The sequence below is a fragment of the Myxocyprinus asiaticus genome, chromosome 33, assembly GCF_019703515.2.
Source record: "Myxocyprinus asiaticus isolate MX2 ecotype Aquarium Trade chromosome 33, UBuf_Myxa_2, whole genome shotgun sequence".
NCBI classification, from domain to species: domain Eukaryota; kingdom Metazoa; phylum Chordata; class Actinopteri; order Cypriniformes; family Catostomidae; genus Myxocyprinus; species Myxocyprinus asiaticus.
In genome coordinates this window covers 7,060,710-7,088,378 of record NC_059376.1, presented here as the reverse complement: position 1 = coordinate 7,088,378, position 27,669 = coordinate 7,060,710, and the positions used below count along the sequence as shown (strand labels likewise).

General features: G+C 35.7%; 1 protein-coding gene across 3 annotated transcripts in view; it reads left to right on the top strand.

Annotated features, from left to right (window-relative positions):
• Positions 1 to 27,669, top strand: part of LOC127424720 (1-phosphatidylinositol 4,5-bisphosphate phosphodiesterase eta-2-like) — a 253,133-nt gene that overhangs the window by 163,688 nt on the left and 61,776 nt on the right. For 2 of the 3 annotated variants that reach the window (XM_051670139.1, XM_051670138.1), the window contains 5 exons: positions 7,679 to 7,825; positions 12,381 to 12,624; positions 13,556 to 13,685; positions 21,115 to 21,285; positions 26,113 to 26,206. In XM_051670139.1, coding sequence (XP_051526099.1) covers positions 7,679 to 7,825; positions 12,381 to 12,624; positions 13,556 to 13,685; positions 21,115 to 21,285; positions 26,113 to 26,206 — 786 coding nt within the window. Of the gene's footprint in view, positions 1 to 7,678; positions 7,826 to 12,380; positions 12,625 to 13,555; positions 13,686 to 21,114; positions 21,286 to 25,910; positions 25,947 to 26,112; positions 26,207 to 27,669 lie in introns of those variants that run through there. The other variant, XM_051670140.1, reaches the window with a different exon arrangement.

The window sequence follows — 27,669 nt, the reverse complement described above, 5'->3', positions numbered from 1 at the left end:
CATAGTCATGCTAGGACATTACTAAATGGTTGCCAGATGGTTGCTTACTGGCCCAAGTCAAAAGAGACCATCCCCAAGTCTCAGTGATATCCTGATCCCTAGATTTGTATGATCAAACAAAGTCTATGGAATTATTTGCTTATTTTTTGTCTGCCGTGCCTGTGCGGATATTTTTATTCTGAAATAAAAAATTTTTAGAATATAAACCATGATTCTGTATTAGTTTCAAACAGATACAGTGTATAAGTATTTGGAGTGTAAGCTTTGTTCACTCAAAATGAAAGATTTACTCTATATGTAACTAAAAAATACAAATTGTACCATCAATAAAATATAGGTGGTTCTCTTTCCAGATGACATGATAGCACAAAAGCTTGTGTTCAGTTTAAAAAGCAAGCCTATACCAATGTTTATAATCAAAAGGGAGGTGTGCTGTAAATCTACTGTACTGGGTCAACAGAACAGTTGTTTGGAAGTGTTTGCAGAATATCAGTATAGATTGCAAAACTTTAAATCACATGTTGCTAGAGCAGAAATAATGTAAATAAGCAACTGAATTCCACTGCTCTCATACGATATTAGGTGTTTACTTGCTCTCCAGAACTTTGTCTTTCTGGGTTGTTTACAACATACCACAGTGACATTTGGCTTCGTAGACGCAGACATCAAGAAACCTGATTTCTTTGTGTGACATGTTGGATTGGCACCTGTTTGTACTAGGAGTGACATATGGGTAATCCCTCTAAGCTGTAATTCCCTGATGGATGGAGCATGAGAGGTTTACCTCTCTGACACACATCCTGTAGACAAGCCCCTCTGACCTGCAATGTGACAGAATTAGAGGCTCAACTCTTTGAACGGGCTTAAATGGCACCAATCGTTGCAGCTTCTTTTGACCTGTTCAGTGACGTTAACTCAGATTGTCGCCAAAAGCATTCTCGTACAATCTAGAATATGTCAGAATTCAAGATGGTCAGCAAGTAAAATGACTGCTCCTGCCCACGGACCACTTTCTAACCTATCTGATGCACAATGCATGCAGAACTGGAAAGCACTTTCTCGATCTGGCAAGCTTTAATCTGATTGGCTGACTTTACGAAACAAAAATTGAAAACTGATTTTACAAGAAACTGGGTTGATACAACAAATACTTTTGAGAATGAAGTAATCACTGGATTTGCCAAAGTCTGCCAGGTAGCAGGTAGTTTTCCACAAGCAGGATTGTATATTTCAATTAGTTACTGAGTTATGTCTGTGTAATAATCAGTTGTTATTGCTTTTGAATGGATATAAATTGTGATTCCAAAGTCAACACACATTTTTGCTATTTAGATGTTTTCTTTGCAATCGTGGTATCATCTCACATAACCCTGTCCCTATATGACATGTAAAAACAAAACATACTGTAGTTGGTCACTTTATATGGCACTCATGTGGCCTCCTCCTGTCTAAGTGGGCAGAATATGCTGCAATGTAGACCAGACTTTATGATGTTTAGTGAAAGGCCTGGCTACACAAGACTACATGACTAGTAACATCACCTGAATATGTTTTTTGCTTTCAAATTTCCATTCAGGTTTCTCAACGCTTTAACCATGAATCTGGTTTCCATAGCAACCCTTTCAGACCCACTAAAGGAGGGGGTTTGATGAGGTACCACATGGGAAATGCTGTTAGGCTGCTTTTTAACAACATGGGATACATTTACAAAAGCATTAAATTTTTTTGTGGCGTCTGCTGTTCATGTAAACAAAAGCGGTCGGGCTTAACCCCTATCGATTCTGAGTATCCTGCCGTGTACTCAGCAATAAGGATCAGATCAATTTGAAAAGACCTCTGTATCAAGGAAAGAAACGCAGGCTGAATTTGTGGTGCATTGAGTTGGCACTCTTTTGTAGAACTTCACTGAGCATTTGTAGAATACAGCTACACTTTATCTAAAGGTTTAACTTGAGCTTCAGGTTCCATTCAACACTATTAAAAATAAAGGTTCTTCAATGTTTCTTTGCAGTATCTTCTTATCAAGAACCATTTTTTAAATGTTCTTGAAATTTTTAGAAATCAGCATAGTAGATTCTGGGTTTTTTAAAATCAACATGAAATCCGAATTGACCCTAGTCACGTTCTTACTACATTCCTGGTCTTACTGTGTGCAAATCAATCATAAAGAAATGTTTCTCTTTGTAATCTTTTATCAAAATGTAATAACTTGCTTTGCCACTTTTTAACAGCTTTCCTTTACAGCTGATGTCACTTAGGCCAAAAAACGATGTAGTCAAATAGCGATTTAGTAGGGTATGGAAAATATACATTGAATTTCGAAGTACCGCAAACCAAAATAAATGACTAAACATATTAAGGCACAATTTGATATTTCAAATTGATATTTTGATATTTTTGCAACATTGTTTTTGGTCCATGTGGTCATAAATTAAAAAACCTGTCATTCACACAAGGTCCTTAAGGTGCTTGAATTTTGCTTTTAGAAATGTAAGATCTGGAACACCTGGAAAATTGCTGTGTTTGGTTAAAAGTGCTTAAAAGTGCTTGAAATGAAAACAGAACATTTCTTCTGTTTAATGTGTGTCCATCCAAAGATAAAATCCACTCACTCCACTTTCATTGAAAAATGTATCTTTAAAAATCTTTTCGTTCTTTTCAGTCAGTTGTTGATCAAAAAGAAAAAAGAAATATGAATTTGAATCAGACATAGATGCAGACAAAAAACTGTGTGACTCCTCTCTCGTTAATGTGCGCTGGACCGCAACCCTTCTGTGTGACGCTCGCTGAACTACCACCATTCTTAAAGAGACAGTAGCATTTTAGAACTTGTTATTCAAATGAATTGAAAATCAATGTTAAAACTTGTATATTGTACCCATTGTTTCAAAAACTGACAGCTCATATTTTATATTATATATGCAATTTCATGACATAATATTAATTGATAGAATGTAGTATTTTTTAATTTTTAAAAAGCTAAAATGTGATTGTAATAATGATTATAATAATGATGACAAATTATTTATATATATATATATATATATATATATATATTCTTAAATAATTATTATTAATATGTCCTTGGGATAGAAACAAGTACAGCTATCCCTTGCATGCTATAGAGGAGCTTAAATATATGAGAAAATCTTATTATTTGTACTTTATTCAGATGAGAAATTATCATTTGCCTTTTTTTTCTTCTTAAAAATAAACAATTTTCTTTGTCATTTGAGTTATTATATCGAATTGAGTATGTATTGAATCGTCAGCCTCATATCGTACATTGTACCGAATTGTGAGATAACCATTTTGTCCCACCCCTATGAATTAGGCATTGTTTTAGGCTATCGTTGTGGGTAATGCAGCCTTTTGGAAACCTTGCCACTAATTAACACAGTATTTTAATGTGATTAACATTATTGTAATAAAGGTTACAACAATAATAACAAATAATGAGTCCTGGTCAAAAGCCTCCTCAAAAGTGTTCTATTTTGGTAAGAAAGATCCTCTTTTCTTGATTCTGTTGATTCTTCATGGATTAAATTAAGTCCCGCCCACCATTCTTTTTCCTGTTGAATGTTCTGCTTCACTTGGTAGTAAGTCACATTGCGGAATTAAGATTGGTTGTGAATGTTTTTTCATATTGACATTAAATCAGTACTGACTGTTAATGCTTTTACTTAAAAAGGTTCTCCTATGTATCAACCTGATTAACCCAATTCAGTCCTAATTGAAACCATTTTTGAAGAATGCCGATAATCCACACTAATATATAACTCACAATACTTTTCTATCACCTTTTTGTCCTTGGACAAGAGACTTTACCCTAGTTTGCCCCGCAATTAGTGTACTGTCATTTTGGATAAAGTGTTCACATAAGCGTACATACCAATCACTCAAACCTGGATTTAGTGATCAGCTAAAATCTTCTTATATTACATCCTGTCTGATGGTGTGGCCAATAAAGAGCAGCCTCAGATAAGCTCTGCTATATTAATTCAGCATTATTACTAAGAGATGGAGACGCTATTGTGAGCTCATTAGTGATTATTATATAATGGTCTCTCTGCTCATCTGCTGTTTATGTAACAGCGATCTGTTCTCTGAAGAAACTGCTTTTAGACAGCCTGATCTGCTGTTGTCTTAAGTGTTACTTCACACATTTGCTGTTCATAAGTGCATAAATAATGGAGAACAAGAGCCTGCAGACTCGTCTCTTTTCCGGAACTCAGTTTGGTGGATTGGAGTAAAGTCTGCTATATTGTCTTTTTAGTTATTTTCATTGCACCATTATGATACTTACAAAAACTTATTTAAAGGTACCATGGTAGTGTCATGTTTTTGGACATGTACCATGATAATTTCATGTTTTGGACACCTACATTATTATCACCATGTTTTCTTAGACATGGTACTATAGTACATAGTGTTTTGGGTCATAGTACAATTGTAATTCCATGTTTATTGGACATGGAGTAAGATAATACCATGTACCATGGTACTATCATGGTGATTTTTATATTTTAACATTGCAATGTCATGATTTTGGAAATGTACTATGGTAATTACCATTTTTGGTAATTGTAAATACCATTTTTGGATAAATACCATGGTATTATTATGATTTATTACTAAGTATTACCATGTTATGTTTAGACATGGAACTACCATACTGCTGTGGGACATGCTACCATTGTAATTCCATGTTTTTGGATATGTTACATGATACTAACATGATGATTTGGAAATTGCAACATTTTAATGTCATGTTTTTGTATATGTACCATGGTTATTCCATTTTTTTTTTTTTTTTTTTTTTTTATGCTGCCATGGTAATGCCTTATTTTGGGGATGTATCATGATAATACAGTTATGTTTGGAAATGTACTAGGGTACTACTATGGTTTTGGTAATGGTACCATTGTAATACCATGTTCTGGACTTTATCATAGTAATATAGTACCATTTTTTGGCACATACCATGGTATTACCATGGTTTTTTGGACATGTGTCATGGAAGTACTATGGTATTTTTTTAAGTAATACATGGTGCATGTAAATTATAATCATTCAGCACATCACTGTACCATGGTACCACACTTTTTATGTAAGTGGAAGAGTGAACTGGGTTGTTGTTGTTTTGTGGAGTGTTGTTTGTTGTAGCTCTGCTTGATCATTTCATTCAGTGTCTCGTGGTAGTTTAGAAAAGTCACTTCCAGACAGGTTGATAATTTTACAGCCTTGTGTCAAGACTGTTCCCAATCATTTGTTTTTATAAGAGCACAATATTAAGAGAGAATCACTCAAACTTGCCAAACTACAGTGCTTGTGCTGTGAGGGAAGGATGTTTGAAAATTAAATGTATTGGATTTCGATCAAGTTCATAAAGGTCACAGTAATGATTGCTGGGTGCGTTGAGCTGAGGTTGATTCAGAGGCCTGTCAGATATTGTGATGGATGCTTCAGTCCTCTGAAAAGTGCACATGTACATAGAAAAATGGTGAGAAATATTCAGGTGAGGTTTACCACTAACATTCTGTGAAACAGGCAACTTAACCTCAGACGTGTGAAATGATAAAAATATGTTTGCCGCAAATTCGCGCTTGGTTAGAGTTGGATCTTTTTTTTTTCCTTCTTTATAATATTTTTCCAGCAGTGTTTTCCAAACTTTTTCGCAAGGGACCCCCATTTTACACATGATATACATCAGGCACCCCAGCTCCTGCAAATCCCTGAAAAAAAGTGTATCAAACACATGCATTTACATACAGATCATTTTCACATTTAATTCATACTATACATTAGTAATAATATCAAAATAAAGTGTACTTTGGTGCTAGGCCTGAACATTGTGCATTTTTACTATAAATAACATGCATTTTTACTACTGTATAAATAAATTAAGTGATAATTTGTGAAAAACAAGTGCCTGTCAGACAGGAATTTTGGAAAACAACATTTCTGTTCATTCTGCATATTATTTAGCTTTATTTATTAAATTTTTTATTCAGTACTAGTGCTGTCAAAGTTAACACTTTAATCTTGAGAAAACCTAAACATTTAACCTTAAACTTTTACTTATGGCATTTAAGCTTATGGTGATTAACTTGAATGATCTGCTTCAACTATTATGCTGCTTCCCATACTGTATGTTTTTATGCAGTTTGAGAAATATACAGTCTGTGTTTGTTATTTTATAATCGTGAGACAAGTGGGTTCTCTCTTTGAGAAGAGAGAGGTGTGTGAGACATGTAAACAACACTACTACAGAAGTCTTTATACAGCTTACATACTGTAAGCTATATATTCAGCTATTAGTGTTATCCACACAAATTGCAGAATCCAACACTTACACATTATTTAGTTTTGTTTCATTAAGCTGCAACTGAATGTGTTAAAGTGTAAATTAGTTGTGAATTATTTAGATCTTTTAACACAATTAAAATCAAGTGGCTCAGGAAAGCCACTTCATGAAATAACCCCGCAGTGGAGTGTAATCCAGTGTATTTGGTTTGGGGTGGGAAGCGATCTATGACATTGTTATCAAACAGTTGTATTTCTCATGATAGTTTTTGCATAATATGACAGATCTTTCAGTTTATGAGTTGATTTATGATTTATTTATTTGCCCTTTTGGCAGGGCCTTTCTGAGCATATGGGGGCCCTAAGAGAAATCCTACTTTGAGGCCCCAAACCACAACCCCCCAAATTGATACCATAATAAAATCTTCAACCAATCTGAATATAATGACTTAAAATTATAATCAATTAACTATACAAAAAGCTAAAAATTACAATAAATTAACAATAAATAACTATAAAAATTAACAGTAAATGACTATGAATAACATTAAATAAATATTTGCGGGGGCCTGGTTAGCTCAGGGAGTAAAGACATTGACTACCACCCCTGGGGTCGCAAGTTCAAATCCAGGGCGTGCTGAGTGACTCCAGCCAGGTCTCCTAAGCAACCAAATTGGCCCGGTTGCTAGGGAGGGTAGAGTCACATGGTGTAACCTCCTCGTGGTCGCTATAATGTGGTTCTCGTTCTCGGTGGGGCACGTAGTGAGTTGTGCATGGATGCCACACAGAATAGCATGAAGCCTCCACACGCGCTATGTCTCCGCGGTAATGCACTCAACAAGCCACGTGATAAGATGCACAGATTGACGATCTCAGACGCGGAGGCAACTGAGATTCATCCTCCGCCACCCGGATTGAGGCGAGTCACTACGCCACCACAAGGACTTAGAGCGCATTGGGAATTGGGCATTCCAAATTGGGGAGAAAAGGGGGGAGAAAAAAATTTAATAACTATTTGCAATGGAAATCGCACCTTCAACGTTCAACCGATAGAACAGCTTGTGTGCATTATTGCTCAACCGAATTTCTCCCTTCCCTTTTGGGCCACAAGGGGGCCCCCTATAACTGTCTAGTTGAGCCATAACAGCCGCCTGAGTCTTACTCGCTTTTAGTATATTTAAAAAAAATACAATTAAAAAATAACTTGCTTTGCGGTGCCCCCTGGTGGCACGGGGTCCCTAAGCAGCCACTAATACCGCTTATAGCTAGAAAGGCCCTGCATTTTGGTATGAATGCTGTTTTTTAAAAAAAAAAAATTTTATTTAGATATGCCTGAAATCACATCTCTCTTTCTCTTCTTGTCTTGTGTTAGTGGAGAAATGCATGAGTTCCATGCAAACTGGCACTCAAATGGTGAAACTGCGTGGAGGATCAAAAGGTCTGGTGCGCTTCTTCTACTTGGATGAACACAAGTCCTGCATCCGCTGGAGGCCCTCCAGAAAAAATGAGAAAGCCAAAAGTAAGTGTCACAGGCAGCATGCTCATTCTTATGACTGATGTTAAAAACAGCAACTCTATGTTCTTTTGAGTTGACTTGGTAATGAGCAAATATTTCAGATCTCATCTTTGGATAAATACATGATATAATATATTTTTTTTTTAAGGATAATTTAAACTTTGTTAGACAAATTAGATGTGGATAGCATTGGCCAGATCATTTGGTCTTGGAAGAATTTAATGAGAAATGTCTGAACTAATATTGAGATCTTTGAAATCTCTTGAATTCTCCATCAGTGATTTTTAGGTCTGTTACTGTTAGTTTCACGTTATAAATATAATTTGACAGCAATATATGCAATGCATTCTCAGTACCTCGTGCTGTCTCGATTGCCTCAGAATGTGTTCAGCTCTCATAAGCTATTGACTTTACGCCTCGCAGGGTAACGTACACTTCAGTAGCGCTGCTGCTGATTCATGTCTAAATGACAGAGCTCATTGTGTCTCCTGGGGGGATAAAGTTTGAGCCCCGACATCCCACCGCAGCCCAGGGAATTAATCAGCTTCTTAAGTTCACTTAATTATTCAACGCTCTTACCTAGGAAGATTTCAGTCACTTCATTGAGCACACACACACCAGGTGATCCTTTCTCAAAAAGTTGTGTGGGAGATTCATTAGGGAAGTTAGCATCTATTTGATTCACAGACACTGAAGACACCAAATTACTGTTATTGGCCAGAAGAAAAAAAAAGACATTCAGTTTATTGAACACACGTTCAGTAATATCAAACCATTGTTATGGCCAACAAATATTGTAAATAATAAAATGTAAACATCTATAATATTTAACACACATGTGATAACTGAGCCCAAATAAAAAATGTGACGCTTTGCCAAGACATGACATTTATGAAAAATACCCTTGTGCTGAGAACATGGTTAACAACTTTTCAGTTAAAATCTACCCTCATTATATAATTGTAATGTGAGTCAGTGAGGTTTTATTATGTTCACTTGTTTATCAAAAAGTTATTCCCAAAATTTTATGATCTTGGAATTTTAGTTTGGAGAATAATATTCCAAAAAATATTCTAATTGAACTAAGTGTTTGAAACCAACATGCAAAACATCTGCTAGAAAAAACACACATTTGTGCCAATGGACATTTGACTTGTGTTTTTATAGTTATAGATATAGCCCTTGTGACAGCTTCCCCATGTGACGACTAGCCCCAGTCTCCCCTGTGTAGACAACGTACAACAATAAGACCATCTCAGTGTTTGCTGCCACTGTATCCTGCATTATTTAGCAGCCTAGTGGTCTCTCACTGGAAATCGCATGCAGATGGCATATTTTATTCTGTTTATACTCATGTATACTTCGACCTGCATGGAATCAGTGGCAGCAGAATTCTGCAGAACGCCTGTCACTCACAAACTTCTCCATGGGTGAATCTTATGAAAACTGAAGAACATGTCAGAGTCAAATTATACCCCAAAACTAATAGAAATAAATAATTAAGATCATTAAGATTCAGATTTTGCATTGTGTCGTTATTTCCGTGAATACGGCCAAATCACCTTTGTACAAAAGAATTTTGGTGTTTAGTTGTATCAACATGCTTTTTTGAGCCTTCAGAAAATGTAAAATGTTAAGTTGTCATTGTTTCAACTTGTTTTTCAGTTGAGTTAACTTAAAAACATTTGTTGAATAAACTACATTCTGTGCCAAGTAACTCCGCCTCATTTATAGTGAGATCTTTGATACTAAGAAATGTGAATTTCAAATCTACTGTACATGAAAACACATATTAGACAATATCACAAATGGTGCCCCAACAAGTTGTCTAAACAAACAGTCTTGCTGTTTGCTGACATTATTTACAGTATGCTGTTGTTTTTGTCATCATTGTTATTGGTTGTGTGGTGATGTTAAGAGCTTATCTTTTTACTTGATGCTTGTTAATGGTCACCATTATTGAGGTTTGTCTGTCAAGTGTTGTGGTCTATGTGCCTCCAAAACAAGACTGTTGCACATTCTGGTTTTGCATATGAAGACAGTCTCCTCTACAGTAGTTAAAATTGCTGGGATTTGTTGACATATAAGTCAAGCTCATTAAACACAGTGATAGTATAAACATATTAAAGCATATATTGCCTGAAGAAATCAAATAGAAATGAACTCTTTATAGCTTATTTCACTTTATGTCAGAAAATCCTTTGAAAACCAGAATGCAGCTACCTAACTTCTGGTGCTACTTTACTTCTAAATGGTGAGCATATAAAACAAAGAAATGTAAACACATGCCATAATGGATACCCAACTATTCATAGAAACCACTGGCAAAGTGAACTGATTTAAATGTAGCATTTAGAGTTAATTAGTCAGAACATAAAACATCAAAACTATGTGTGCTGCAATGCATCCTGGGTAACCCCGGCTGCCAGAATATTAAGGTTATTTGTCCAAACAACTTAAAGTAAACAGTTTTGTCAATGGATTATTTAGCTGTCTCCATGTCTTGACATTGTTTGTTAAGTCCACTCTAATGATATGTCAGTTCATCATGATTTTTTATTTTTTGTTGTTGTTTTATTTAAGTTTACTCAAAATTTTAAGGCAGTGGGGCAACCTTTTTTTTTTTTTAATTGACTCAACAAGTTGCTTTTAACAGTGCATCCTGATATTAAGCAATACAGCACTCATGCTTATTTTATATTGAATAAACATAAAGCTATAATTTAATCTAAACTTTATAAAACATTTCTTCCACAAGAATTTATTCCATATACAGATACAGTTCCCCCAAAAAGTATTTCGACACTTAAGCCATACTTAAAAAGTATGAATGTCATTACAACAAAACAAACCTAACAACATTTTTAAAACTTGCGGCATTTATTTAAAATAAATATTGTAAAAACTTCAAGCAAAACATTTCATGTTTGTTAGGTTTGATCATCTAAATCAATCGTTATACTGTTCAAAATGAAAATGTGACACTTTCTGGTTGTCAAATGTTAGTGGAACATATCCATAGTTAATGTGATGTACTACGCTTGCGGTTACTCTGCTACGACACCTGTGTGAACTTGAGGGGAACTGACTTGATATGTCCAATAAAAAATCACCTTGTCACCAGTTGCTAAATATTAAAAAATTTGCTCAGAAAAGTTAAGCTCATCAATTTGTTTGCAGATGCCACTTGGTTTGATGGTTTTGTTATCTAATACAATGACAAAGATATTTTTAATTGCAACTTATTTGTCCATAATATACAGTATATTATGAGGATCACACAGTTCATAAACAACAAATCCATTTTTTTTTTAACTGAATCAGGCCTTGTGTTGGCATGTGTTGAATATGATGTCACTCTGCAGTTGTTTGAATGTTTTGTATTTTAGTGCGGAAATCTATTACTACCCTTTTCATATATGGATTCTATCAGGAGCTGGTGAGCAATAATTGATTAATTAAATGCTTCTAAGTGATCCAGACTGGCATTGTAGAGTGTTTAATTTGAAAGCCATCTGGTCTTCTTATTTACATTGTCTATTCTTGAGAGATTTCATATTCATTACATTTGTAGCATTGGAATCTTGGAGCAACATAATGTCTCTTTCAGAAAATTGCTCCTTGATGGAAAGTAGGATGCTAATGAACACAACTCCAGCATAAATGGATACGGTATTCTTTGGTGTCCAATTACTTTTTTTTTTTTTTCAAAGCATTAGAAGCAAAAATCATGTGTTTTTAGTTGTGAGAACTATTAGATACTATTATCTAACATAAAATTAACCTAATTGTATCCCCCACCCCTTCAAATGGAGATTTCGGCCTGTCCCACCTCACCTTCTTGACTGTATTCAGTATTAAAATCTTACAGTGATGTCTTCTGACATGATCTGTTGTATTGATATTCAGTCGAGTGTAGTAAAAAGGTATTTTTAATTATTAACTAATTTTGATAACCAAAAACTTAAAATTAAATATTTGTTAAATTTCTGAAAACCCAAGAATTAAAATCACTTGGACCCTTTCTACAGCATGGCAGTAAGACAAGTAAATAAACTCTTAATTTTTACTCAAATTGTAGTTTTGACAGCATTCATCAGTGTTAACAATTCAACCCTGATACCAAAGTTAAGTAAAAAATTATCAAATGTGCCATCTCCAACTTAGTGAAAGCTTAATTTAGGCAAAATTTGCAAACCTATTACTTGCAACCCTGTAACCATTCTTTGAGTAGTTGTTATTTTTTATTTTAAACATTTTGTCTATTTAATTTTTACTTTTATTTAATGTCTATTGTAAGAAAATTGCAAGATCACACAAATAGGGGCTTTAAACAGTAGTTAGACATGTCCCAAATTTTGGTAACTGGGTTGAAAAAAATGCAGACTTCATATAAAATGAATAGAAAATAAAACAGCTCAAATTTAATTTTTATTGACTTACCATTTGTTTAATAAGAAAGGTCCCGTTTTGTGACTTGTCCATGGAAAGTGCCAAATACTGTATAACACTATCTTTAAATTCTCAATTCCATTACAGTGTTTCTTTTTCCTCTCAGTCTCAATCGACTCCATTCGGGAAGTGTGTGAGGGGAAGCAGTCAGAGATTTTCCAGCGGTATGCCGACGGCAGCTTTGACCCCAACTGCTGCTTCAGCATCTACTATGGCGAGCACATGGAATCTCTTGACCTGGTGTCAGGTACAGGAGAAGAATCTCGCACCTGGATTACGGGCCTTAAGTACCTTATGGCGGGAATCAGCGATGAAGACAGTCTGGCCAAACGACAGCGCACCCGTGACCAATATCCTTCTTAATGGAACTCCCATCACAGAAGCTGTATAAGATTACAGTAAAGATGATGCTTATGAAGCATAAAGTAGATTAGAAAACAGAAATATGTTGGAAGAAACAGATAAAGCTGCTCATAATTTAAATTAGTTAAGCTACAGTCAAGCTACCATTTTGAAAAAGTAGTTAGCTACAGTCAAGCTACCTTTTTAAAGAAGTAGCTAGCTGCTGTTAAGCTACCCTTTTGAAAAGTAGCCTGCTTCAATCTAGGTAACTTTTTCAAAAAGTAATTAACTACAGTCAAGCTACCTTTTGAAAAGGTAGTTTACTGCTGTCTAGCTGCCCTAATGAAAAGTAGCTAGCAATCGTCAAGCTAAACTTTTTTTAAAAGTAGTTAGCTTCTGTTAAGCTACCCTTATGTGAAAGTAGCCAGTTACAGTCAAATAATTATATAAATTTGTTTTAACTTCACTCTTAAGGCCAAAGTATACTTGGCACGTCCGCATTGCTGATCACTCACAGTATGCATGACATACATTTCGTCATAATTCAGTCCGTGCAGCCTGACCGCGCGCCGGCCAGATTTTCATGGACGCAGTCATCGTCTCTGTGCATCATCGGTGCATGTGCCGGCCATTGAGAGAATCACAAAGTTGTAGTGGGTATGCGTCAAACACATTCGTATTTGCTCGCGGTCAGAAGAGTATAGGCTACTCACAAAGGCGGTCAACCAGACGCAAGGCAATCCGAAACAGGCAAAAACGTAGTATACCTGGGCCTTTAGCCATTGAATCCTTGCCTGCTTGATGACAGTAACACCAAACAACATATATTTAATGGTGCACAACTTCACATCATGAAGCAGTATATCAGGCTTGTTGTATTCTCTTGTTATTAGTGGAGGTTCTGCTCTGTGTTCATAGACCCTTAACTCTACCCATCACTTGGCTGAAACAGACCTTCACAGAGGCTGATAAGAATGGAGATGGCTGTCTCAGCATCAGTGAAGTCCTACAGCTCCTGCACAAGCTCAACGTCAACCTGCCCAGACAGAAGGTCAAGCAGATGTTTAAGGTACACCTTTGGGTTACTAGCTGCTGTATCAGGAACATTGACATTAATTGATAAAGAATATAGCCAATTTCACATAACAAACGGCTGAATTAACTGCCAAATTATCCTTTCTGGTGAAGATACTTCATCTATTATTAACACATTCAACTGTGTTTCTATCTGATGTCATGTGTAATGTAATTTGTTGGAAGTTGCCTTAATTCGGTTAGAAATTGGTGGACATTGAGTAATTAGCAAAAATGTTGTGGATAAATTGCATCAGTTCCTTGAAAAATGTATGATTGGCTCAAACTCTTATGATAGACTTCTTACTTCTTACATATAATTTTTATATAATGCCGCAGACTTTGTATTTCACACAGTAGACTTCTTACATCTTGTGGCAGACTTCTTATGTCACGGGGTTGACTTTTTGCGTCACATGGTGTACTTCTTGCATCACGAGGTGGACTTCTTGCATCACGTGGTAGAGTTATGTCAGTTATGTTATGTCACACTGTACCGATGCTTTATCGACTGTGTTACACTAATTAGAGACAGAGGATCCCGATTGTACTGCATGAGTGTGAATGTGTGCAAAAGAGAGACAACAAAGATAAATTACAAACACTAGTTTAATTGTAATATATACTGAATATATCGAACACAACACTTCACATGATATAAAAATAAAGAATTCTCAGGCTTTGATGTCTATACAAATATTAGTCTTTGAAAAAGTGTAAAGTTTAAAGGGATAGTTCACCCAAAAAAGAAAATTCCCAGATGTGAATGACTTTCTTTCTTCTGCAGAACACAAATTAAGATATGTAGAAGAATATTTTTCCAAAATCCACATGAAGGGAGCATAAAAGTAATCCATATTACTCCAGTGGTTAAATCCATGTGTTCAGAAATGATACAATAGGTGTGGGTGAGCAGATCAATATTTAATTAATTGTCATAAATCCTCCTCCCTGCCAATTAGGGGTTATATGCATGAAGGATGTGAATCACCAAAAACAGAAGGAGAATGAGAGAGTGAAATTAAAGTGGACATTTGCTGAGCAGGGAGGTGAACTTATAGTAAAAAAAAAAAAAAGGACGTAAATATTGATCTGTTTCTCACACACACCTATCAAATCACTTCAGAATATATGGATTTAACCACCAGAGTCATCTGGATTACTTTTTTGTTGCCCTTATGTGGATTTTAGAGCTTCATAATTTTGGCACCCATTCACTTATGGACCTACAGAGTTGAAAATTCTTCTAAAAATCTTCGATTGTGTTCAGCAGAAGAAAGAAAGTCATACACATCTGGGATGGCATGAGGGGGAGTGAATGATGAGAGAATTTTCATTTTTGGGTGAATTAACCCTTTAAGGTGAGCTCACCGATGTATTTACAATAAAAATGTTTTTGGTAAAGTGCACGCAATCCAATTCATTGTACTTCCACGGTGTATTATCCACAAATGAGAGTACTCCACAGTCCCAGCTTAGTCTAACAATCATTGAACCCCCACATAATTTGCTGTTGTGTGTCACGCTGGCTTCTTAAATACTGAAGTGGACAAACACTTCCTTCTTCCAACAGTTCTTAAAGACTGTAACAGGGTAAAATGGAAAGGAGGAGGCGAGAACTGGATGAAGCAACAAAGTAATATTTAATTAAACAAAAACACACAAACATAAACAAATACATGGGCAGCTGCCTGTAGCTCTCTCACTCCCGAACTGCCACCTCTAGCGGCCTTTATCCCTCTCGTCAGCTTGATTAGCCTGATTAGGGGCCAGGCGTGGGTCATCACAGCCCTGCCCCGCCCTCCTCCTTGCCACAAAGACATACCAATTAAAATGGCTATTATGACTTGGAAAAATCGTAATTACAAGTTCCGAGCACATGAATGACTCTGCGAAGTTGGAAGTTCAAGTGAGAAACTCGGAATTCTAGATGATACCCGAGTTGCCGAGATGGAAGGAGTCATAAACTTTCAACATGTCGGAGGGGGGTACAGTTTCTTTAGTAAATGACATGTTTTGTTAATTTTTTTAAATACAGCTAATTTTTAGCACTTGCCATTTTGGTCATATTAATTGATGTATATCAGCAACCATTCTATGCATGTTGTACATTTTTACACCGTGAAAATAGTTTGTATTTGACAAAAATTCCATTATCATCAGCAAACTAATTGAGTGATATGTATTATGGTGTCAAAATAAAAGTTCCTCAAGAAATATGAATGAATGAACCTGGCGTTGTCTATGTTTCCTGTTCTTTCTGACAACAAAGCACATGAACACGACATACTCATGATTAGCACTTCAGAAGTGGGAAGTAGGAGAATTTGGATAGCACATGAAGGCAGCAATAGCACCAATACAGAACTTGCAACTCCTTAAGTCATTAAATTGTTGGAACTGATTTGCTGGCATTTTGACAATGGGCTCTTTACACATATCACCAGGGCTGGTAAATTCTGTGAATGTCATGCTGCAGAAGCATATAAAATTCTTTACATCTTGCAAAATGTTTTTCTCATATATGCTGCCGCGTCTTTTGCACGGTACAATTGAAGCCTGGTTTTCGCATGAGTGTGGCGTGAGCAATCACAAACCCACTCGCCGTAAGTGAACCGCTCTGTGCTATCCTATCTCTGGAGTGTGTTCTTCAACTGGGCATCCCTAATTATCCATGCTTTATCATTATGCACACTCCAGAGATAGGATAGCGCAGAGCTGATCACATGCTAGATTCAGTCAGGCTTCCATCGATATTGCAGCACAGATCAAAAACTCATGTAACCCATTTGAAATTTTACACAGATTGTTCTGCATTACAGTGATTTAAAGAAAGTCAAACATCTCAAACGGCTTGACAGCCTCGACATGATAAACAGCACTGATGAGGAAAAGAGGGAAATAACACTGCGGCATGTACCAACATAAATTACAGGACATTTCAATCTACACGTTTTTACCCTTACTAAAAATGTATCGTGTTTTTTAATGTAGTAACACTAACTAGTATTATGAGAGAAATGTTACAGATTCATATTAAATCTATTAGGGTGAATCTATTAGACTTCATTTTTTATTACAAAAGTTGTTGAAAGTTGTAGTTGAAGTTTCTAAATGTGTTTAGGCTATTAGTTTTTGTCATTACTGTAAGGCCGCACCAGAGGGAGCCCTCTCCCGAATATTGACTCTACTCCGTTCCTTCTACTGTTACTTCCTGTTTGTAGGTTTAAAAGCCATGTGCTTCCATATGCACATTGCAAAGTATTGTCAGTTCACCTGCCTTAATGAGCGTTTATCCAGTGTATTCTCGTTTTGCCTCATGTTATGATCTTCTGTCTATTTATTGGATTTACGTTCCTGGATTACCCTTTCTGTCTTGTTTGCCTGATTGGATTGTTTGCCTGTTATCTACCACTGCCTGTTATACTGACCATATTTGAGCCTTCTGATTTGGATTTGTTTATTAAACTCTTCTGCATAATGGATTCTAACCCGACCTCCAGTCTGAGTTCATTACTATTACAAATACTCTATATTTCTTTAGACTGCATTGATCTTACCACGGTACTGAGGAGCCATGGTCTTACCTGTAGTTAAGGCCTTATTACTAGAAACAATTAAACAATTGAATAACACTCGTAAAATTTCATAAGGGCAAGTCGTGCAATTTTGAATGAACAGGTTTAAAGTCTGTATTCCATGAATGACAAATTAAAGTTTTCATCCAGTTCTGTCCTAATCCTATTTTGACTGGTCATGTTTGCTTTCTTATATTCCAAATGATGAATTAAATAATTAGGCCTGTGTCCTGATATACTCGTTCAAATAAAATGTCCAAACAAATGCATGCTGTTAAAGTCTGCAGTTACCTTTAGCACTGTTTGTGGGATGGGGGATTTTGGCTAGTGAAAATTATGAGTGGCTAATGACTTTAGAAACCCACTAGCCATAGTGGCCGATGAGCCAAAATGTTTACGTCAAGACCTGAATGTGACATCTAAACACACAAATGCTGTTAAATTTATGAAAAATCCTGTAAGCACCTTGTGTGATATCTTGTTTGTTTTATTTTAGTTTTTTGCCCTGTTTGCCCAATAATGACACTGTAATATAACATCACTCAGATAATCTAGAATTACTAACATTATATATTATTGTATCTTTAATTAATAGTGAGCAATGTTTGACATATTGACATTTAACTCAGTTCTTTTTCTGCATGTTTTTGTGGGCTAATCCATGGCCTGGTTATGGTGTATTTACGTGTGTGACCCCCACTGACAAGCCTTGTTCCAGGCCATGTGGATTACTGTGTATGTGTTAGAGCTCACCTCAGCTGTTTGCAGGTCGATGAGCTTCACACTTCATCAGTACGCCCCCCCATCTGCTGTAAATGGACACAGATGGCCTTTAGTGTAAGACACAGTGAACCACAGGGGGGGCAATCTGCCCCTGTGTGTGTGATGTGACAGTATTGTCACCTGAAGGTTTGGCCCTTCTTTCTCTGGCTTAAGCCTTGCAAACAACCTGTGTGATTATTTGCTCACAGACGTGCTGTATGCTGTGATTTTTGGCTTGTTTATTATTTTGCCTTTTAAGCTGGAATGAAATACACTCAGTGACCACTTTATTAGGTACACCTACTTATTCATGCGATTATCTAATCAGCCAATTGTGTGGCAGCAGTCCAGTGCATAAAATAATTCAGATATGGGTCAGGAGCTTTAGTAAATGTTCACATCAACCATGGGGAAAAAATGTGATCTCAGAGATTTTGATCATGGCATGATATTGTTGGTGCCAGACGGGCTGGTTTGAGTATTTCTGTAACTGCTGATCTCCTGGGATTTTCATGCACAACAGTCTCTAGAGTTTACTCAGAATGGTGGCAAAAAAATAAATAAAATAAACATCTAGTGAGCAGCTGTTCTGTGGACGGAAATGCCTTGTTGATAAGAGAGGTAAGTGGAGAATGGCCAGACTGGTTCAAGCTGACAGAAAGGCTATGGTAACTCAGATAACCCCTCAATTGTAGTAAGCAGAATAGCATCTCAGAATGCACAACATGTCAAATCTTGAGGTGGATGGGCTACAACAGCAGAAGACCATGTCAGGTTCCACTTCTGTTGTGCTTGAAAATCCCAGGAGATCAGTAGTTACAGAAATACTCAAACCAGCCCGTCTGGCACCAAAAATCATGCCATAGTTGAAATCACTGAGATCACATTTTTTCCCCATTCTGATGGTTGATGTGAACATTAACTAAAGCTCCTGACTCACTGATCTGTATGATTTTATGCATTGCACCATATGATTGGCTGATTAGATAATCATATGAATAGGTAGGTATACAGGTGTACCTAATAAAGAGTTCACTGAGTGTATATTCATTTTTTATTGTTCAGAAATTTGTTAGTTGTTTTTATTCATTAGTATTTCTTTGATATAGAATATTTTTTTTATATTATGTATTATTATTGCTCATGCTTAGGGTTCAAGATTTGAACAAAACCCTAACATTAATATTGACTTGTTCTGTACCGTTTGTGCTACCATTGTGAATGTTTGTGCTACCATTGTGAATGTTTGTGCTACCATTGCGAATGATGCATCAAAGTTTGCAGCTTATTGAGAAGAGGTGTGTTATTACTGTTTTAAAATTTATATATTAGTGAAAATGAAAAAAAAAAAAAAAATTAGTGCAAAAAATTGCATAGAAGGAAGTACCAGATCAGAGACTATTTAGCCCACTTGTATTAAAATAAACAGGAGAAACTGAAATATGGTGGATGTAGAAAAGGAAGTCCCATCTTACAGGTAAAAGAGCCAGTCACATTTTAGATACAGACATCAACTGTCAGTTTACTCGGAAATGTGTTTGCGCATTAGCTGGACCAGCCTGACATTTTTTTTAGCGTGATCAGAGCAGAAGCAGCACAATTTATGAAACCATTATTGTCAGATTTTACTGCTGATTTAAAATATGTTCTTTGATCATAATCTTGACCAACCGTTTTGAAGATTTTGGTCTTTCCCCATTCAAGTAGTTACGAGCTGTGCTTTTTATGCCGCTTGTATACATAGTAAATAGCTTCCCAGAAGCGTTCCAAAGATGGTGGCCAAGTGGACTGGCTTACCTTGAAAGGAACTTTGACCCGAACCATATCTGACAAGAATATCATAGAGACTTGAGGGTGGGCTCTTTTGACGTGGACCAGTGATCAACCAACTTTCAGAACACCCTAGCAACCACCTAGCAATGCTCTAAGCAACCACTCAAGATTTTCTTGAATTAAGAAATGAAACTAGTTTTGATATCATATGCAGTTTTGCTTAAATGTATCTTGATTTAAGGATGTTTAAATATTGTTACTGGAAAAAAGAAAAATTAATATACTGATTAAGAAAATGAGTTTCTGTATTGTAGGTACCAAATCACATCTCCTCTCTCATAGGAAAGTGATGTCATCTCCTCTGAGGCAGGACTGTGTATACGCCTCTTCTCAGCATATTCAGTGTTTATGATCTGTTTTCACGCTTCTCTCTATAAAGCACTGATCCTTAAATGCTCAGCACAGGGTTTACTGCCTTCTCCACGCCTGGCTCACCGCAAGCTATTATGTGTGCGCTAGACTCAGCAGCTTTCTGGCTCAATGTGAGCGTATGAGCGGTGGATTCAGCAAGCTGAGAAAATAGTTTTCTGTTCTTACAGGCCGAGAGCTGGTAGGGGATGTGGAGGCACTGTTGTTTACTGGGGTTTTGATTTGATGGCATGGCGGGGGTTTAATTGTGGCAGCGGGTAGCTGCTGTGGAATGAGATGTTTCACTAGTTGACTGAAAAGCAATACAGTTTTACAAAAGATCAAATACAATATTTCATATTTAACATATTTAATGCATAACATTTTGAATCCACAATGTACTACTATTTAATTATGCAAAGCAACTTACAGGATACTTATTTCTGGAAAAATCCCCCTTTGATTATATGGGGTTAAAGGAATAGTTCACACAAAAATGAAAAGTCGTCATGTTGTTCAAAACCTGTATACATTTCTTTCTTTCTTTTTGTGGAACCCGAAAGGAGAAATTTTGCAGACTTTCCAAGCTATTCTTTTTCATACAATAAAAGCATATAGTGGTTTAGGGGCTGTCAAGCTCCAAAAAGGACAAAAACACTACTTTTTTGTTTCAAATCAAAGTTTGCAATGTTGTAATTCATCTGGTTCATGGCTTAAAACTCTTTTAAGAAGTAATTTATGAAATTCCTACATAGAAAATTAATGGGAAAAATACTTCCGGAACCAAGGCCAAAAGTGCTGGTCACTTTTACACTCTTTTCATAGTGGAAGGACCTAAAAATATTGTTTGAATGTTTTTAATCTCAGTTATAGAAACAGTATCTCTCTGTCCATGGTCTTCAGGAGGCAGATACGGATGATAACCAGGGCACTCTGGGTTTCGAGGAGTTCTGCTCTTTCTATAAGATGATGTCAACGCGGCGAGACCTGTACCTGCTGATGCTCACCTACAGCAATCATAAAGATCACCTGGACACAGATGACCTCATCCGCTTCCTTGAGACCGAACAAAAGGTAAGGCATTGTTGACTGCAGGTAAAACTCCACTAGTAAGGTAAACAGAAGGTACTGTGTGGGATCTGTTGTTTGTTTGGTTCTATGCCTCATATTTATCTCAGGCACATCATTTGAAAAGCTTGATGAAAATACAATCTGATCTCTTCATGCTAATGTGACCATAGGCACATCTCCTGAACATTTTCCACACACACTCTCACATATCCTCTTTTATGGTTTAGAAGAACAGCAGAAAATTTTATAAAGAATTGCAAAGGTCATCTTAATTATTGAATGGTTTTAGTGATCTGAAACACAAGGCCACCAATAACAGGGACATTTCTTAAACTACCCAACCTTATAATGTTAAAGAACATGACTATATCAGGGTGCATCTTACAAAATCTGTCAAGAACATGACTGTCAAGAAAGACATAAGAAATTATATTTTGCTTAAAGAAAATGAAACTTTTATTTCACATGCCACTGTTTGCATGACAATTAAACACATTTCTCCCCAATTTGTATTTCAGTAATGGTAAAAAAAAAAAAGAATTGTCATTACTGTAATGTAAAAAATAATAATGATACCTTATTCAAATTGTAGTTTTTACATTATAGTAGTATTTGCTGAACTGCCTTTAATTTATTTAATATTTACATTTTAATTCATTTTTTTTTATTGAAATTATTTTAGTAATTAATGCAATAAAAGTAAAAAATACTATATTACAGTAATAAGACTACGCATTGAAAATTGGAAAGTACTCAAACCCTAAAGTAAAACATAATGAGAAAAAACAATGAGAACATTTTTGAAAATCTTAATGGTGTTAAAGTTCATGATTTTTTTTAATGAAAAAATATGATTTCTTTGTTTCATTTGGGGGTAAAATGTGACCTGGACATGTTGTCGTCACATTCACCCAAAATCTGATTAAAGGAAATCTTTTTCTGAGATTGTAGGCCAGGACTATCGACTGATTTGTTATAAACTGTAAGTCTTGATGTAAATTCTGTCCAGCATCTTCCTAAGTGAATTAACATGCCGACATGTTTGAATATTTAAAAATAAAATAAAATTGTTTTACATTTGGTTCATTAGGCAACATTCATTAATCAGATGTCACAAATGTGAAATTACCCCTTGGTAAATGTTCTTATTACTTCAATTGGAAAATCTCAAATCTACATGATGTTTGATTCAAGTGGCATTTAAAGTAAGTCCTTATCAGAATGCTGTAGGAAATTAGCAACATTTGGCAGGGTATATTTACAATTGCCAGCATTCATCACCAATAATATGTAAGATTTTATATGTAAATTAGTTTTGGAATCTTGGCTGCATTCGACCACCATTATATGAAGGATAAATGACAAATGATCACATTAGAAATCTGAATAAAAATTCTCCACCATTAAATATATAATACAACAAGCTCGTTGTATCTGCTCACAAATTATATCTGAGGAATTTCAGTTCAAGAAGGGAATTATGATTAATTTGTGGAATATTGAAAGAATTAAGGTGTATGTCTGATCATTCGGCCACGCTGAATTGATATGATGCATCTGTTATCTCTTTAGAGCAATGTTTCTCAACTGGCGGGCCCAAAAGTGGGTCGCAGGTCTGTTCAGACTGGGTCGAGGACACCAGGGAAAGAACATGCATGATTCTCCCATTGAACATTTTTCACCAGCCGCCTAAGTGAAATTTCAGCGCTTTATACACGCAAAAGGCTTCTCATCTGCAATGCGATATTTTCACGTAAAGCTTGTTTTTCACACGAGTGTAATGGAACAACTTGCACCAATGATCTGCTCTGCCATGATGCCACGCATCAACGCCCATTTGAGTTCTAGTGCGAATTTTTCTTGTTTAAATCGCTATGGAGGAAGTCAAACCTCTCAAACAGGCATCCCCGACATTATAAACAGCAGTGAGGTGGAACAGAGTAACACTGTGCTATGCGCCAAAATAAAGTTGTTGTTTTTAAAATTACACATCATCCATACAAAAATGTTTCACGATTTTACAGTAGTAACAGTAACTGTGATATTTTAACAAATGTTATAGTTTTATATTAAATAATCTATTAGGTAGAATCTGTACTATTTTTCATTTACACTATAATTTATTATTATTATTATTATTATTATTATTATTATTAGAAAAACTAGCTACATTGGCCTATAGCCATAGTATTGAGGGGCCATCATGGTCTTATGCCTGTGCTTATATGTCATTACTTTGTAAATATAAGGGCAAATACATAAATACATATACCACAGTCAAATTATCTTTGAATACAAACGAGACTTTATTGCTAATCTACAACATCAAACTAAACTAACACACATAGATAAACATAAAAACAGGTTGATGAGTGAGCTGTAACAGAAGATGAATGGAAATGATCTGTAACAGAGAAAATTGAACAGTAGTTCGGTTCGGTGGATGATCAGGCGGGGCTTTGAAGTGAGGCCTTCCGCAAGGGAGACCATGACTCTTTGTCACGTGTGTAAGTCGTAGCGCAGAGAAGAGAGAAGAGCACCTCGGAACATTGCAATCCGAGCTTTCCTGAACTCTACATTGTGCGGAACCTGGGCAGAGGGACACCGAAGCGAAACCAGTCGAAGAAGGGCTAAGAGAAGAGCAAGATCCAAGAGCAAAGAGAAAGGGTTCATCCTAGGCAGGGAGTTTTTGTTGAGTTGTCCGAATACGTGGCTTCTTAATGCTTTAATTAATTTCCCAGAATTATAGGCCATCTTGGTGTAATTCTGTCTTAATTCTTCTTAATTTCCTTCTGCCTGGCTAGTCAGATCCTACAACGCGAATGTAATGTTTCAAGCAATCATGAAAATATCATTAAAAAAAACACCCCAAAAGTGTTTTGAGACAATCAGCAGTGTCTTTTGCTGGGTCCCATGGTCATTTCTGTCCTCCCCTCAAGATAATTAATTTATGGCCCATTGTTCTAAGGTTTGTCAGTTTTCCCGCTCAAAAAGTGAACATACTTTTATCCTGACATTTATATAATGAAATAGGTGCAAGTGACATGACATTTGTTAGCATCAACATTCTCTACATAAACAGGCAAGCATTTACATATGAAACACGACATACTTTCTCTTTATGGTTACTTCACTTCACATTAACATTTGAATATACATTATTATGCATTTTATAATTGAGCATCATATATACACAAGGCCAGAATAATGCATTATATTATTCTAACCACAGTTAGGCATCTTGTGATTCATGTTAGCATATAAAACTCAGTTATGTGCATTGTAAAATGTAGAATGATGATACAGTGGAGACTTTTGATAGTATTATAGTTCATAATATATGAATATGCATTGTAAAAATCCAAGAAAAGTTAATTTTGTGTCTTTGGAGATGATAGAAAAGCACTAGTTTTGGTCCAGCAAAAGAGTTTTCAAAGGTTCAGATCCAGTGAGAGTCTGTTCAATCTCTCTGTCTTGGATGTGTTTTAAGCATGTGATGGGTATAATGGCTGACAGTCACATGATGGTCATTCAGTATAGAATTTAAAGTGTTCGTGTGTTCTGACTGAATGAAGGTAATAAAGAAGCTCATTTTGATTTCTGGAAACCCCAGGCTTCCATGGTCACAGTTCTTTCTCTGGAATGTGCTTGCCAGTTGTCAGGGTTTTGGCCAGATGCAGGTCAGCTCAGACTCCTTGGCGCCAGTCCGAATTCGTGGCTTCTTAATGCTTTAATTAATTTCCCAGAATTATAGGCCATCTTGGTGTAATTCTGTCTTAATTCTTCTTAATTTCCTTCTGCCTGGCTTGTCAGATCCTACAACGCGAATGTAATGTTTAATGCAATCATTAAAATACCATTAAAAAGTTAGATTGCATTCATGTAAAGCCTTCTAAAGATCAGCATGCCAGTCACATCTAAATTAAAAACAAAAATAGCCCACCAAGTCTAACATCATTCATAACTGAGGAAATTGGCATCTCAAGAAAACTTTAGTACTTAGAATTACATTTTCACCACAATACACTGCAAAAATAATTTTCTTTATCAGAATTGTTTGTCTTTTTTGCCTGAAAAAAAAAAGATCTAAACATTCTTAAAACATTTGAGAAGCAAAATTATGCATGCTAATACAACTAATAAGAGTTAAGTTTATTTGGAAAAAATCCAACAATATTTAGTGAAGTTTATGCTTAATGCTTAATGCTGTTTGCAAGTCTTAATATTCTATGCGGTTTTTCTTCAAGTTAATATCTCTTTTTAAGGATATTAATATACTGATTAAGAAAATTATTACTTGCAGTGTAACACTTCAGTCTCATTGTAGTTACCAGAAGGAAGGAGATGAGAAAGTGGCACACAATGCCATTAGTATCTTAATAGGCTGGGCAAAATACTGCTGAGAATAAAGTAGACCAATCCATTTAAGTTCTACTGGCAGCTAATCATCAACAAATGACATGCTGATGTTACTGCACAATTTCCTGTAATACATTAACCATAGCTGGCAGAATCCAACACCCCCTACCCTGCCCTACTTTAGCTGGAGGAGAGATGTGACACTGATGGGTATGGATGGGAATCTGACTGACTAATCAGTCCATTTAACTGCCAGCTGTCAGCTTTAACAGTCGGATTCCAGAGCAGATATGTGCTCGTCCCATGTGAGGATGGCTCTCAACTGTGTTATTTTTTACATATTTTGTACGTTAGATGTTAAAAATATATATATAATTTTGTTTGAATTACATAACCGTAACCAGATTTTTAATGTGCATATGTTTGATCACCCATCTCTTTGTCTTTCTTTATGGTTTGTTTCTGTTTCAGATGACCAACATCACAAAAGAGCACTGCCTTGAAATTGTTTCCAAGTTTGAGCCTTGTCCTGAAAACCAGACACAGTGTGTTCTGGGCATTGATGGTATGCACTTTTTAATTGTATTTTTTAAAGGTTGGTTTTTCAGTTATTCTGTTTCTACTTAAAATCCTTAAATTAAATTAGACACAAGTGAGACAATTAATAATATACAGAAAGTATAGTATAGATAAGATTATAGAGTTATAAAATTAATTTTGGATGTAATAGCTCAGATAATTGAGTTTAATTTAAGCAACAACTTTGTCTCCTTTTATGCTTCTCAATAAATTCCTTAGGAAAATGAACAATAGATCAAATAAATGTGGATAGCATAGTTCAGATAATTCCCCTATAATTCTGATAATTTGGGTTTAAAAGGATTTAATGAGAAATGTGAGTTCATTCTGAAATCTCTAACAATTGATTGGACACATTAGTATCTTGGCAAATCTGAGCACAGTTTAGAGATTTCTACCGAAACTCTAGAGAAGACATGAGATTACTGGGATTTCTTTCTCAGGAGAAAAAAAAACTATTTTCTTAATTGCTCTATATTTCATCCCATCGCTCTCTCGGAGAAACAGTTGAAATACAAAATAGATCTAAGGAGACTCATCTCATTGTTGCTACATTCTGATTTGTTGTTGTAGTTCGCTAGATCTGATTCTGTGGATTCTTTTTTTTTTTTTTTTTTTTTTTTTGTGGTGCTGTTATATCCAAGAAGGGAAAACCAACTGAAGTGGAATGTACAGTGGGGTCCAAAAGTCTGAGACCACATTGAAAATCCGGGATTCAAAATCTAAACTTCAATGTAAAATAAAGACATGTAAAGGAGAAATATGTAAGATTCTGCACTAAGTGACATTGACCCTGTTAAAGGAATATTCCGGATTCGATACAAGTTAAAAGAAGATTCCGGTTCAAATTAAGTTAAGCTCAAAAAGCATTTGTTGCATAATGTTGATAACCACAAAAAATTATTTTGACTCATCCCTCCATTGCTTTAAATAAAGCAAAAATCGAGGTTACAGTGAGGGGGCCAATGCGTAAGCCTTAAAATACTTAACTGTTTCAAAAGTACAGCCACATGACGTAAACAAAATGTGCGTTAACGTGATTTTAATATGATAAAATCACTTACTAACCTTTTCTGTGTAAAGTTATATCCAATTAAATAACTTCGTTGCCATACCGATGTAATGTCAACAAACCCTAAAACCCTAAAATGACCGTAAAAACTGTGATTTAAACAAATTTACAGCTCAAATAATGCATAAGTTTTAACAGAAGAATTAATGCAAGTGCATTTTTAAAATTATAAGCTTCACATTTCTGTATTTAAACCCTCCAAAAATTGGCCCCGTTCACTTCCATTGTAAGTGTCTCACTGTAACCTAGATTTTTTAAAGAAAAGTAAGGACTAAATAAATGTTTGTGGTTAATCAACATTATGCCACAAATGCTGTCGATTGAGCTTAACTTGTATTGAACCAGGAATATTCCTTTTAGCTCAATCAACAGCATTG